The sequence below is a fragment of the Pleurodeles waltl genome, chromosome 2_2 (genome assembly GCF_031143425.1).
Source record: "Pleurodeles waltl isolate 20211129_DDA chromosome 2_2, aPleWal1.hap1.20221129, whole genome shotgun sequence".
Classification (NCBI taxonomy): Eukaryota; Metazoa; Chordata; class Amphibia; order Caudata; family Salamandridae; genus Pleurodeles; species Pleurodeles waltl.
This window is the reverse complement of record NC_090439.1, coordinates 748,775,154-748,788,585: the sequence shown is the minus strand read 5'-3', so window position 1 is coordinate 748,788,585 and position 13,432 is coordinate 748,775,154. Positions and strand designations below refer to the sequence as shown.

The 13,432-nt window shown below is 43.1% G+C and overlaps 1 protein-coding gene across 3 annotated transcripts in view; it reads left to right on the top strand.

The window, feature by feature from the left end:
- The window catches only part of UBE2W (ubiquitin conjugating enzyme E2 W), a 223,414-nt gene that overhangs the window by 18,692 nt on the left and 191,290 nt on the right, over positions 1 to 13,432 (top strand). For all 3 annotated transcript variants that reach the window (XM_069220361.1, XM_069220362.1, XM_069220363.1), the window contains exon 2: positions 12,357 to 12,448. In XM_069220361.1, coding sequence (XP_069076462.1) covers positions 12,357 to 12,448 — 92 coding nt within the window. The remainder of the gene's footprint in view (positions 1 to 12,356; positions 12,449 to 13,432) is intronic.

Genomic DNA, 13,432 nt, shown 5'->3' with positions numbered 1-13,432 from the left:
GGCCCTCTATGTGTAGTCGTGCCATCATGGTTCGGATATTGCTGTTCCTCAAAATATAGGAGTCATGCACAGATCCAGGAATCTTGTCTGTGACGTGTGAGATGTACTGGTGTGCCAGACACAGCACTTGAACATTATGAAGTGGTAGTTCTCCCTGTTCCTATACACCTGCTCATTGGCACTGGAAGGGACCAGGGATCTATGGGTGCCATCACTGCCCTCTATCACATGAGGGATGTGGCCCATGCCATAAGTCTCCCTTCACGCAGGCCAAATTTGCACTTTGGGGGAACCCAATGTAGCTGCCCAGGTGTTTCAACAATGCACACATTACACCGTTCAACACAAGACTGATATCTAGGTAGAGAGGAGAGAGAGTACATTAACATGCATTTGACGCTTGTAAGCAGAACATGTCAAAATCGCACACACCTAACACTGTAGGACATATGTAACACTGCTGACACATACTATTATGGGCATGCTGAAGTGCCTTGGACCCCATGCGTGCAGCACATTGCTGAACCTGTAAGTCTGATGGGGCACATGAAATGTGAATTGTACCATATGTGTCACGCTGAGCTGTCCTGCACTGATCAATTAAATAGTAATGGGATATACCAATATAGTTCCACCGCCTATGTGCCTCCTAATCTAAACATGCCTGTCATCAGATCTACTGCTACATCACGTCACGGTCATGCATGTCACATGTATGTGCACTACCATAATGGCACAACATAGGCTTACTCCGCCATTTTGGGCGAATATGTGTGTAGCACGCCTATTTTGGCACATCAAAGCATGAAATGTGCGCAAAATGGCAGCTGCCTGTCCTGCTGCCCTGGACAGTTGGAAGTCACCTAAGTCCGCCGGGGTATGTTGTCATGGCGGTAGGCAGTTGCAACCGCCGTGCCACTTGTCATTGGTTAACATTGCTGCCTATGGCGGACTAGGGCATGGTGACCGCCAGTAGCGACGGTCCCGTACATGTCGGCTGTAATCGCCATTTTCTGCAGCCTTGCTCTCTTGACTCCTGACACTGCTTCTAGCAAGACCTCCACAACCTGAGCTTCTGTGAACTCTCTCTGGGAGCCATCGTGCCACATCTTGCAGGTCATGGGGCCCCAGCCTTCACCCCAGAAGAGCTGGAGAAGCTTGTGAAAGGGGTCCTACCCCTGTATGGACAGCTGTACGGGGCACCAGAGGAGCAGGTGAGCCCAATGCCATATCCTTGTGTGATACGGATGCGTGTAAGGATGAATGGGGTAAGTGTACAGGTGAGGGAGTACATGCATGCAGAAGGCATAAAGTGAAGGCGTGTGAGCTGAGAGGGATGGGTATGTGTGGGCACTTGTTGAGTCAGATGTGTACAGGCCACTCCTTTTGGTATGGTGCCAGTGTACATGCTTTTTTTTTCTGTGTCATCCATACAGGTAAATGCCCATCAGAAGAAAGGGATCTGGCGTGCCATCGCCAAGCAAATTCAGGCCATGGGGTTCCACTGTATAGGACTAGACTAACAACTTGATAGTTGTTTACCCAGATATTGATCATCTGCTAAATATAGGGTTTCTAAAGTTGGATACTTTTTACATGTAGACTTGATTAGTTGTGATTGCAATCATCATGCATTTCTAAGTGCTAAACTTGTGGTGATGAAACCTTGAACCCAATGGGATAGTACTAGAGCTAGTAAGTGCCTTGACAGACCTGGTCATTGTCAATATGTTATGTATATCCCATGTGTGCCAATACCCTAGCAATTTTCAGTGCAACATAGCTTAGTTATTGCCTACATCATGTCTCACTGGTTACTTGGGGGCACTTGTGATGGGGTGGCACAATCTCTTCTACCCCTGGCCTAGCTAAAGTGGCAAACTTGGACAGGATTGGGCATTGCATGACTTATGGAATGTTAATGTGAATCAAATGTTGTATTTTCTTTCCTGAGGCGGCTCTATGTAGTAGTGGGATGTGTTGTCAGTGCAAAGGCAGACATGGTCGTCCATGTGTGCATTATGCTTGCATGTATTTACCGTCTAATATGTGTGTTGTCTGGACTAAGGTACAGGTATCCTCAAATCTGGAAAGGTGTGTGAGGGTGGTGCTAGCATGTTGTGAAGTCCTACTGGTGATACTGCTTGTGTGTGTTGGTATTGTATGTGGACCATGATGTCATATGTGTGTTCCTGAAGTTCATCAGTTGTGACACTGCACTCATTGAGTATGGATGTGCAATATGCACCATTGTAGATGCACTTAGATGTATGATTAGTTGTATGTCTGCAGATCTTCTCCTGTGATTGGGTCAGACGAATAACTTGGCTATACCCTGGACTTGCATTGTACACATCTGTTGTCACCTGTATGTGTGTCTAACTTGTAGAGCCTAAATCAGTTATGATATTTATATTGGCATTACTGTATAGTGCTAGGGCAGCCATGTAATGTGTCAGGCACATGCTGTGGTGTGTGTGAGTGGAGTAGTCTTCACTGTCATGGATATTTTACAAAGGACCTGGACTTATCAGCTGTTTTAACTGTAGAGGCCTAATGTGTTTTGTTCAGTCAGCTGCACTTCTAATGGCTGATAGGGGTATGGAGAGGTATGATGTGAAATCAGGGAGTCATTTGTACTTCATCCAGGGCATGATGTGCATGCAAGCATGGCTTTTGTGGTGATCATGTGGATGATTCCTTTCGTGCTGGCATACTTTGATATAGATGTAGGTGTGAGGTTTGCCATACAGGGGTGGGTAGTAGTGACTTGATGTAGGAAATGTGTATAGGCACCTGAGATAGCCTAGCCAGGATATATATTGTCACAGATGTACATGTTTACATGTGTATGTGAGGTATATGTTAACCCTCTCTCTCCGCCATCTCTCTATTTGTGTGCATCAGCAGGTGATAGAGAAGGGGCACATGGAGTGGGGATGATGCAGGCTACGGGACCCAGGGTGCTGCTGACAGCGAGGGACCCAGTGGCACGGAGGAAGAGGGGAGTGCCATGGGGGAGACCGGATCTTCCATGTCCTCTTTGGAATCCTCTTCCAGTGGGCTTCTCCTGGCAATAGCGAACCCATCTGGGACCACCCCAGCACCATCTTTGTCCACCACCCCTCCTTACTACCACCGCCTTTCCTGTAGCTTCCCACCCAATTTCCCGTGCCTGCTCACCCAAGTGGGTAGGTGTATTCTTCGCCGCAGGCACCTCTGCCCCAGTCAGCTCTGCTGCCCTCAGTGAGAAGGCTATTGATCTCCTGAGGTTCATCTCTGTGGGTCATTTTGACCATTGTGAATGCCATCCTGGGACTGGCAGCTCAAGTCCATCAGAGCAGTGCGTTCCTGGAGGGAACTCACGGTGGACTGACTGGCCTACAGAGATTCTTTCAGGCTCTTGCCTCCTCACTGACGGAGCCAGTCACCCTTTGTCTACCGTCCCCTCTCCACCTACCTCTTCCCAATCCAACACCCCTCTTCCCAAACCCAGACAAAGCATGCAGACATACAAACATGCATCCACCTCCACCTCCACATCCAAGGGTAGCGCAGACAAACACAAGCACCACAAAACCCACCACCAGCATGCACACAAACAACATCCGCCTGCAGACACACCAACACTCACTACCTGCACGGACTCCCCCACCAACTCCACCTTCAGACATGACACCAGACACACCTGCAGCCACTACAGTCATTCACTGATCCAGCCACAACTCCTATCTTACCCACAGTCAGCACAGTATCATAACTGCAGACATCTATCCTAGTCACCACATCCGCAGACACCACAACCACTGACACACACATGCAGCACATCTTCCATACCTGCAGACTCCACCCATCCCACATGGCATCTCCCAGCATCCCCCCCCTTCCTCCCAAGACACACAAACCCCAGCACCCACAAGCATTCCTCACATGCACATGAACCCAAGACATCCACCAAGACACCACCTACAACCACTCTCTCTACCTTCACTCCCAAACCTTTGTCATGACCACCCCCAAGTTTATAAGAAGCATTTCCTCTGAGTTTTCCCTTTTCCCTACTCCTCTCTCGCCTTGTGATACCCCCAAATGGTCTGTCTTCTTCCCCAAGTCCAGCCCTTCCACCTACCAATTCCTACCCTGTCCCCCACTAGTACCCATGCCCCCCCACCTGCCAATAAGTTGACCTCCCCAACCCCCCATCCCCCCACATCCTCCTCTATCCCTGAGGTGCCTGCCCCTTGATGCCCCTTCCCTGTGGAGGTCATCTAGCAGTCAGGAGTCATGTAGGGCCACAATGAAGTGCCATTTGTGCCTTGTGCACTTTGGACTATGAGCTGGCCAGTGTCCTTCGCATTGTACATAGTTATTTATTGCCATATATTCAGGGCTCTAAAAACCTACTAGACCACTGGCTATGGGAGTTTTATTTTATGAGATTGAGCTATTTTTAGATTCCACTCTCCCTTGAGTGGACAAAGAACAGGTGTTCTGTTCAGTCAGAAACTGAATTAGCAATTAGGATGCCTTTCAATCTTATTCTTGTCACATTTGTTCTGTGTAAGGAGACAGAGGTCAAAAGTCAGTTTGTCTTTTTGCAATGCAAATACTTTACCTTGTGACTGCAGCATTCTAGGATTTTGTAAGGTGGACTGTCTGACCTATGTGAAATGAAAGGCTTTTGGTATCAGGTTTTTCCTAATACACATTTATTTAACTAAGTCAGCTTTACAAACATTTCAAAATATATTTCAGCAGGTGTGAAAGACCATTTTTTGTACTTCTGTGTGATTAAAAAAATATCTTAATAGGATGGGAAAAAGGTCAGAACACTTTACTTGATGATATGTTTTCTGAAACTCAATTTTCACAGATTATTGTTAGTACACTATATAGTTTTATCAATAAAGCTGCAAATTAGTGGAAAGGTTCTTGGAAATTTACTGTCTGTAAATGACAGTGCGCTACCGCATCATGCTTTAGTAATATCTTTATTAAAAGTGTTTAAACAAACTGAGAAACACCCCTGCCCTGATAGCAAAGCTGTTAGTAAACTAAGAGGCAAGTCATGCATGGATCATGTGTACCCTATATGTGGGCTAGTTTTATTATACATGGAGCAAACGCTTAGTGTACTTAAACAAAAGAGGCTTTTTTTTGTTTGTTTTTTAAAGCAGAAATGCTAAACTCACATTTGAAGGTGCACGCGTGAGAATGAAGAAAAAGGGCATTGTAAAATACAATATTTGCCTAGGATCACACAATTTGAGGCCATTTCCGGGTCAGCTACATTGCAGTTAGGTAGAGTAGATTATTCAAGCTACTCAACCTGCAGGTCTAGAAACATTTTTAGGATTTTTTGAGGGCTGCTATTTCTATTTCTATTTATTATATCTGGGCGAACCAGTTGTTGGTTCAGGGTAACCTACTTGTCCTGCCTTTCTTTCCAAATGGCTGTGTGTTATTGTCGTGCCTGCTTTGGCTTGTGTGTGAGTGATCTGTGTTGGTTGTGCTAGTTGTGTCTTGCCAGCATGTGTGGGTGTTGCCCTGCCATGTGTCCCGCTGTCATGGCTGTGTGTTGTGTGTAGGGTATGTTTGTGTTTGGGACATGCATGTTTGTTGATATTTTGTGTTTTGTTTGTGTTGACATGTTTAATGGTGTTGTGTGCCCTTGTGTGGTGGTTGTGTGTGTGCATGTGTATGTGGTGAGGGGGTCTGTCTGAAGCATTGTGTGTTGTTAACGTGGTATGATGCATGCCTCGTTGAATGTCTGTGTGATTGTGTATATTATCAGGTGTTGTAACGTGTTGTATGTAGTGTAATGTGGATGTGTGTAATGTTAGCTTGCCGTAATGTTTGTGGTGTGAATCAGTGGTGTTGTGTATTGTTGTTGGACAGTGCAGGTGCTGTGTGTGTGTGTGTCTGTATTGTATGTGTGTGTTGGCCGTGGTGTGTGTAGTGTGTGTGTGTGTGTGTGTAAGTATATGGGTGTGTGTGCGCGTATGGGTGTGTTGTTGTGTGTGTCGTTGCCTGCTGCCCCAGATGTGTATGTTGTGTGTACTTTGGGTTTTCCCTACAGTGTCAGGTAGGTGTGTGTGTAATCACGGTTGTTGTCGCCTTAGCTGGTTCTGGAGTCGTTGGGGGAGGAGGAGCAATGGGAGGACTTACAGTTCAGGTTCCATGGTGGCTCCAGACCATTATGTGTTCAGAAGGTGAGAGTCTCATTTTCTAGTGTTGGTTTCTGACAGGGTTTTTTTTTGGTGGTGCGACCGCGGCGGAAACCTTGGCTGTGTGCAGCCTCGTAATATGTCAGGCGTGAAGTTGGTGTCTGTTGGCCTAAAGGTGGCTACCGCTGTCCATGGCGGCATTACCGCACTGGCATTACCGGTGGTGGTTTGGCTGTCTTCTGTTGGGAAGACTGCCATGGTAATAATTTGGTGATCTTCTATGCCAGCCCGTCTGGGGTCCTGGTACCGCCAACCTTGTAATGACCCCCTTAGTCTTTATTTTAAATTCAGAATCCTCTAACACTTCTCCTACTGCAAATTCAGTATGTCTTCCATTGTATTATAAGTTTGAGAGATAATTATTGGTAACTCTGCTTTCTTGTCTTGTGGAGTTCAGCATACCTTAGGCATGTGACCAACAGAAGCTCATTACCTTTGTTACAGCGAACTATTTCAGCTGCTGCGTACACACTGCCTATCCATTTTATACTGTTTTATCCCTATTGCAGGTTTGAGTTGATTCATCAGTATAGAAGACGGTGCGATAGCCACTGTTAGTATTGAAGAAATTCCTGTGTTTTCAGTTGTCAGATCTTACCCAAGTTGACTATTCAAACATGCTTCTCATTCAAGCATTTGGTATGCTTGGTTTGTAAGCCTCCTCTAACGCTGCTGCAGTAGAAAGTATAGTCCTCTTTTTGCCTTGTGTGGTGGTGGATCTTTCTTTAACCCCTTCCCCGCAGGGGCCCGTGTGGCATTACGTCCTGCATGCTGCCCTCGGGAGAAGCGCTAGCGCTCCCCCCGAGGGCCGAGCGCCCACCCCCCCCCCAGCAGGGCTGAAAGGGGAATCCCTTCCCCTTAAACCACCCCCCGTGACGTCAGCGCGTGAGTGCACAATCACACAACCTCGCCCATTGCGTGGAAGCAGAGCTCCCAGCGCGATCGAAAGAGAAATGCTCAGCAAAATGTATTTCCTTCCCTTTGAAGTCTCTCCCAGGGTTTCAAAAGCCGGATTGCTTGCAATCCGGCTTTTGAAACCCCACTAGACACCAGGGATGTGTTTTTTTTTTTTTTTTTTTTTGTGGAAAGTGACAAAATGGAGCGACCCCTTGGGCAAGGGTCGCTCCCAGGGGGGCATTTTTTTTTAAGGCCTTTTCTATTATTAGGCCGATCTGCCCCCAGGGGGGGGCAGAAACCACTAGGCACCAGGGATTTTTGTTGTTGTTGTGTTTTACAGATGGGGAGCGTCCCCTTAGGCAAGGCCGATTGTGGCACCAGGGAGCTTTTTTTTTGCGCTGTCACAAATTTATTTTATGCCATTTCTGCCCCCCCTGGGGCCGGCTGAGCTACAGGCCAAAATCCACAGGTAGGCACTGTTTTCTATGAAAAAATGTGATGTGTCCACGTTGTGTTTTGGGACATTTCCTGTCGCGGGTGCTAGGACTACCCACACAAGTGAGGTATCATTTTTATCGGGATACTTGGGGGAACGCTGAGTGAAAGGAAATTTGTGGCTCCTCTCAGATGCCAGAACTTTCTGTCACCGAAATGTGAGGAGAATGTGCTTTTTTTTAGCCAAATTTTGAGGTTTGCAAAGGATTCTGGGTAACAAAACCTGGTCAGAGCCCCACAAGTCCCCCCATCTTGAATTCCCCTAGGTCTCTAGTTTTCAAAAATGCACAGGTTTGGTAGGTTTCCCTAGATGCCAGCTGAGCTAGAGGCCAAAATCTACAGGTAGGCACTTTGCAAAAAACAGCTCTGTTTTCTGTGATGTGTCCACGTTGTGTTTTGGGGCATATCCTGTCGCGGGCGCAAGGTCTACCCACACAAGTGAGGTATCATTTTTATCGGGAGACTTGGGAGAACATAGAATAGCAAAACAAGTGTTATTGCCCCTTGTCTTTCTCTACATTTTTCCCTTCCAAATGTAAGACAGTGTGTAAAAAAGACGTCTATTTGAGAAATGCCCTGTAATTCACATGCTGGTATGGGCACCCCGGAATTCAGAGATGTGCAAATAACCACTGCTTCTCAACACCCTATCTTGTGCCCATTTTGGAAATACAAAGGTTTTCTTGATAGCTATTTTTTACTCTTTATATTTCAGCAAATGAATTGCTGTATACCCGGTATAGAATGAAAACCCACTGCAGGGTGCAGGTCATTTATTGGCTCTGGGTACCGAGAGTTCTTGATGAACCTAGAAGTCCTATATATCCCCGCAACCAGAAGAGTCCAGCAGACGTAACGATATATTGCTTTCGAAAATCTGACATTGCAGGAAAAAGTTACAGAGTAAAAGGTAGAGAAAAATTTATTTATTTTCACTTCAATTTCAATATTTTTCTTTTTCAGTTATTTTCTGTCGGAAACCCTTGTAGGAAATTACCCCTTTTCAGAAATGTTGCAGTTTCTGGGAACCAGCGTTGGTTTCATGCCCATTTCTGTCACTGACTGGAAGGAGGCTGAAAGCACAAAAACGGGATATGTCCCAGTAAAATGCCACAATTGTGTTGAAAAATTGGGTTTTCTGATTCAAGTCTGCCTGTTCCTGAAAGCTGGGAAGCTGGTGATTTTAGCACCGCAAACCCTTTGTTGATGCCCTTTTCAGGGAAAAAACCATAAGCCTTCTTCTGCAGCCCCTTTTTCCCATTTAAAAAAAAAAAAAACTAAATTTTCACATTATTTTGGCTAATTACTTGGCATCCTTCTGGGGAACCCACAAAGTCTGGGTACCTCTAGGATGTTGGGAAAAAAAAGGACGCAAATTTGGCTTGGCTAGCTTATGTGGACAAAAAGTTATGAGGGCCTAAGCGCGAACTGCCCCAAATAGCCAAAAGAAGGCTTGGCACCTGAGGGGGAAAAGGCCTGGCAGCGAAGGGGTTAATGATACCTGTTCGCATTACCTTCATAACTGTGTCTGTTGGAGCAAAATGCTCCTTCTCAGTGGCGTATAAATGTTGATGTGTATGCAGTCTGTGTATTCTGGTCTTCATTGTGTTTTATGTACGTGATCTTAGTCTGACTTGGAATGAGTTTCGTTGTTTGTTTGCATTTGTTGTTGTGTTTCCTACTGTGCTTCTACAATCTGTTCATTTTGTAAGTCAATGAGTGAGTTTGTCTTTCCCATAGATTTAAGAGCATTTAACTGCCACTATGGTTTCATTTTCTCTGTATAATATGAGTGCTATGTTTCTCCTAATATCAGAAATCCCTTTAATGCTTTTTTCTATTTATTAGAGTATTTGGTTGCTCCAATGTCCCTCATTTCCCCAGGCAATGTGGTGCAAGTCACTTTTGTTCACTAGACCGTTCTGGTCCTTGGAAGGTTATACAGCATATTTTGGAGTTCCTGAAATTTACCTTCTTTACATACTTCTTCAGAGGTTGTGACTTTACTGTTGAAGATGTTCACTTGTCATCCTTAATGTATATACAGTTTACATAGGAGACCATACTCAAGTCTTACTGCAGTAGTTTGATAATGCTGACAGATAAGACTTGTCTGATAATTTTGTTCCTCTGAAGTAATCTTATAAATCCATATTGTATTCCCTCAATTGTAAACTATGTTGGTAATATGTTTCAGGAGCTACAATGTGGGTAAAGAAGCCATTTGCTGTGTCAATAATGGTTGTATATTTTTGTGCATGAGTTTTCATAAATCCAGTACTATGTGCACTCTTTATGACATACGTTTTGAGATGTTTGCTCAAATTATGATGGTCCTGTACTAACCTCCAGGATTTATTTGGTTTTAACAGAGGATAAATAGGATTGTTCACAGTAGAAGGGCATGTAGCAATTTCTCCTAATATTGCAGTTCATCTAGACTGAATTTTTTGGTATGGATATTGTTTTTGAACTCCTGGTTTGTCTTGCCAGGAAATTACATAAAGAATTGCATCTCCCTACCAAACTCTGATTCCTACATAGTACTCAAGCTATTTGTAATGCCTTTTTCAGGGCATACTAATTCTTAAGTGGCTGGGCAACGAGCGAAGAGAAGACTCCCATTATAAATTCTATTGAGTTGGGACCAGTCTTCCTTTGTAAGTATAATATCAATTCAGTCCAGTCTATTGAGATAGCCTACTCAATATTCCAATCGGTTCGGGGTTGGGTTTTGTAAATTAGATCCAGATTGTTTAAATGCCAAACTGTGGTTTTTACCTGAACCTTGTTAGTCTCATCTGTGATCAGGAGGGGCTCAAGAAGGCATTGACTTCTGTTGGGCTTTTGGGATTTTTAGCTGCACTGTCTAGGACGGCTGGTGCACATTCCCTACTTTTTAGCAAGATTCTTCTTCCGTGAGGCATTCTGCCTTCTAGTTTCATGTACATTCTTCTTGTGAAAAGTGTATTTTGGTCTTGATCCTCTTCTGTTCCTTCTTCCCTGCTGATAAGACGGAGAGGGCATTGGAATGAATGAAGAATCCTATGTGGATTTAATTTCCTAGCTGCACTATCCTGTGAATAATAAGAATAATGCTCATCAGAGGAATGATATATCTTTGAAGTCTTTCTAGTTTTGCTTATTTTCTCAAGTTATAGCCCCCTTGATCTTCGTCTTTATATATTGGAATTTTTTTTTCTGAATCTAATCAGCGTTTGTTTGTGATATTGTACCTGATTTTTTTCTGTTCCAATGGAGTCGCAAATGTGAGAGATCATATTTGGTAACTCCACCCATTTCTGCTCTTGTGGAGTTCAGTGTACCTTAGGCATGTGACCAACATAGCTGCATTACCGTTAATGTTACATCTGCAATGTTTTTCTATAACTGGAAAAAAATAACATTGATTATTAACTGGTATTATTAGGCTATAACATCCCTTATTCAGAGTTTATTGTTGATATTGTGTCTTTTGGAAACGTATTGTTTAGAGATTTCCCTGCTTGATTGACATATGCACAATTTCTAGATTTTTTTTCTTTTTTTTCTTTTATTTATGCAACACGCTGTTAATCATCACTTCAATCCATGAGATCCACACTAATTAATTTTTTTTAAGTATCTTTTTCGAGTTGTTGGTGACCTCAATTGCAATAGAGGCAGGGGATTTATCTATTGCTATTGTTTGTTTTTATATATCAGAAATAGGGTTACTATTTGTGAGGAATGTGAGCCTTACAAGGATTAAACCCACAGTTTGTAGCCTGTTGTAGCAGTTCTCTCTGTGTAGCGAAACAGTACAGGGCAGGTGGTTTGGGCTAGTAACTTCAGCTCGTTAGTACACAGCAACACCACAGTAGATCATTTTTCATCTAATATAGAACTTTGGAGATCCTTAGGTTGGAGAGCGTTTGCATGCTTTATCATTTCAATCCTGTAATTCCAGATGTCTGGTTGGTATAGTTAGGATGCAAAAATATAATTTTTTTGAAGTGAAGTGCCAACCTAAACTAAGGAGATGTGACTGCACATCTGTAATATCTTGTTAGTACTCTAATTTCAAGCTCTTTCGTTTGTGAAAGCTCAAAAGTAATGCATTGTTAGGAAGGGTTTTCAAATCCTCGATTTAACAACTGGGGAGGGGAGGTGTATTGTTTCCCTGGTGGTGTTGTGAGGTGCAACATGTTACATCTGTTCTCTGCTGTTTTTGTTGGTCTCACCAGTAGTCCTCTGCTAAAAAGTTTGTATTGCTCAAAAATGCATTAATTTGCAAAAAAGAATTCCCAGTAGACCTGCACAGTTTTGCTGCTGCATATCCATATTTTGAAAACAAGTCTTTGGCACACTGTTCCTGATATTGCTTCAGCAATTTTTTCAGTTCTTGTCTAGTGAAAATTGGATTTGTTTTCGATTATTTGGGTTCACTTAAAAATTAAACGAGGATAATGTATTTGGAATAATCATGTGAACTCTTAAGTTTATGCGCTATCTTTAATGTGTGATTTCATTTTTAAAAAAATTTTTTTTTTAAATTCTTCTGTACATTAACTTTGAATTGTATTTTAACATTTCATAGTTCTTCAGTCGGGTTTGTACCTCTGACCTTGTTTACACTCATGAAGGATTCACATAAATAAAATGAGCTGACAGTATAATTGCGTGTCTCTGTTTAACAGAGTTTGAAAGAGAAAAAAGTGTTGTTTAATTTATTTATTTTTTATTTTAATTTTTTAGAAAAGACTACAGAAAGAATTGATGGCGTTACAAAGTGACCCACCACCAGGGATGACATTAAATGAAAAGAGTGTTCAGAATTCCATTACGCAGTAAGTAAATTACTTTCATTACTTCAAACCTATTGAGAATATTATCACTTAACTAGTGAACAGGACCTTCCTGTCAACCTTCCAGCCCAGTTCCTATAATTGTTCACTTGTTCTTTACCATTTGTGGGTTTATGCAGTCCTTCTAAGGCTTCTCATCCATGTCTAAGTTCATAATTTACCATTTTCATGGTGGTAATAAGGTCTTGTTTTGGTTGTGTGCAAGCACAAAGTTGACTATAGCACTGGACAATCTAGTTGATAATTTTGTAAATGATCGTCCGTTTAGCTTGTTTTGATATTGATCTGTTTATCTACTTTGTGTTTGGATGGTCTCAGTGGAAGGGGCTTTGAAGGGAATAGTTTGGGCCTTGTGGCTTTCTGCCAAAATCAGTGTGCCTGGATAGTGTAAAAAAAACGTTTTTTGGGCACTCCTCACACTTCCTGTTGTGTAATGCGGACGTGTATAGTCTGAGAGGTTGTGGGTACTCCCCTTGACATTTGCTGTGAAAGGAAGCTTTTTTTTTACCTTGCACCCTTCTTTTGAGCTAGAGGCAGCGATTAGTCAGACATGGGATTATGATTGTACACTGGTCACCTGTCATCTGGTCTGGGTTTCCCTTCCCGTTGTTGAATGTTTTCATTGGTGTTGAGTTGTCTCTTGCTTGTTCTCTGTGAGCCTCAGAGATGTGTAGTGCTAGGAAAGGGATTCCAGGCACGGTCCGGACGTGTACCTTACTGCTGCATCTATGTGGGAGTTATTTGCGCAATCTTGTTTGTTCAGGCCATTTGTGTGGCTATAGCATTGTAATATAGTCTGTGAAATTATTCAGTAGAACTAGATACAGGAAAAAATGGTTCTGTGTGGTAAGACTGCTACAAATGGGGCAGCAGGGGATTTGGTCTTAAAAATGTCTTTGAAAATTATTACGTAGAAAAGACAGTTGTCCTATACATCAAAAGTAATGGAATTGCAAAAAAATTATA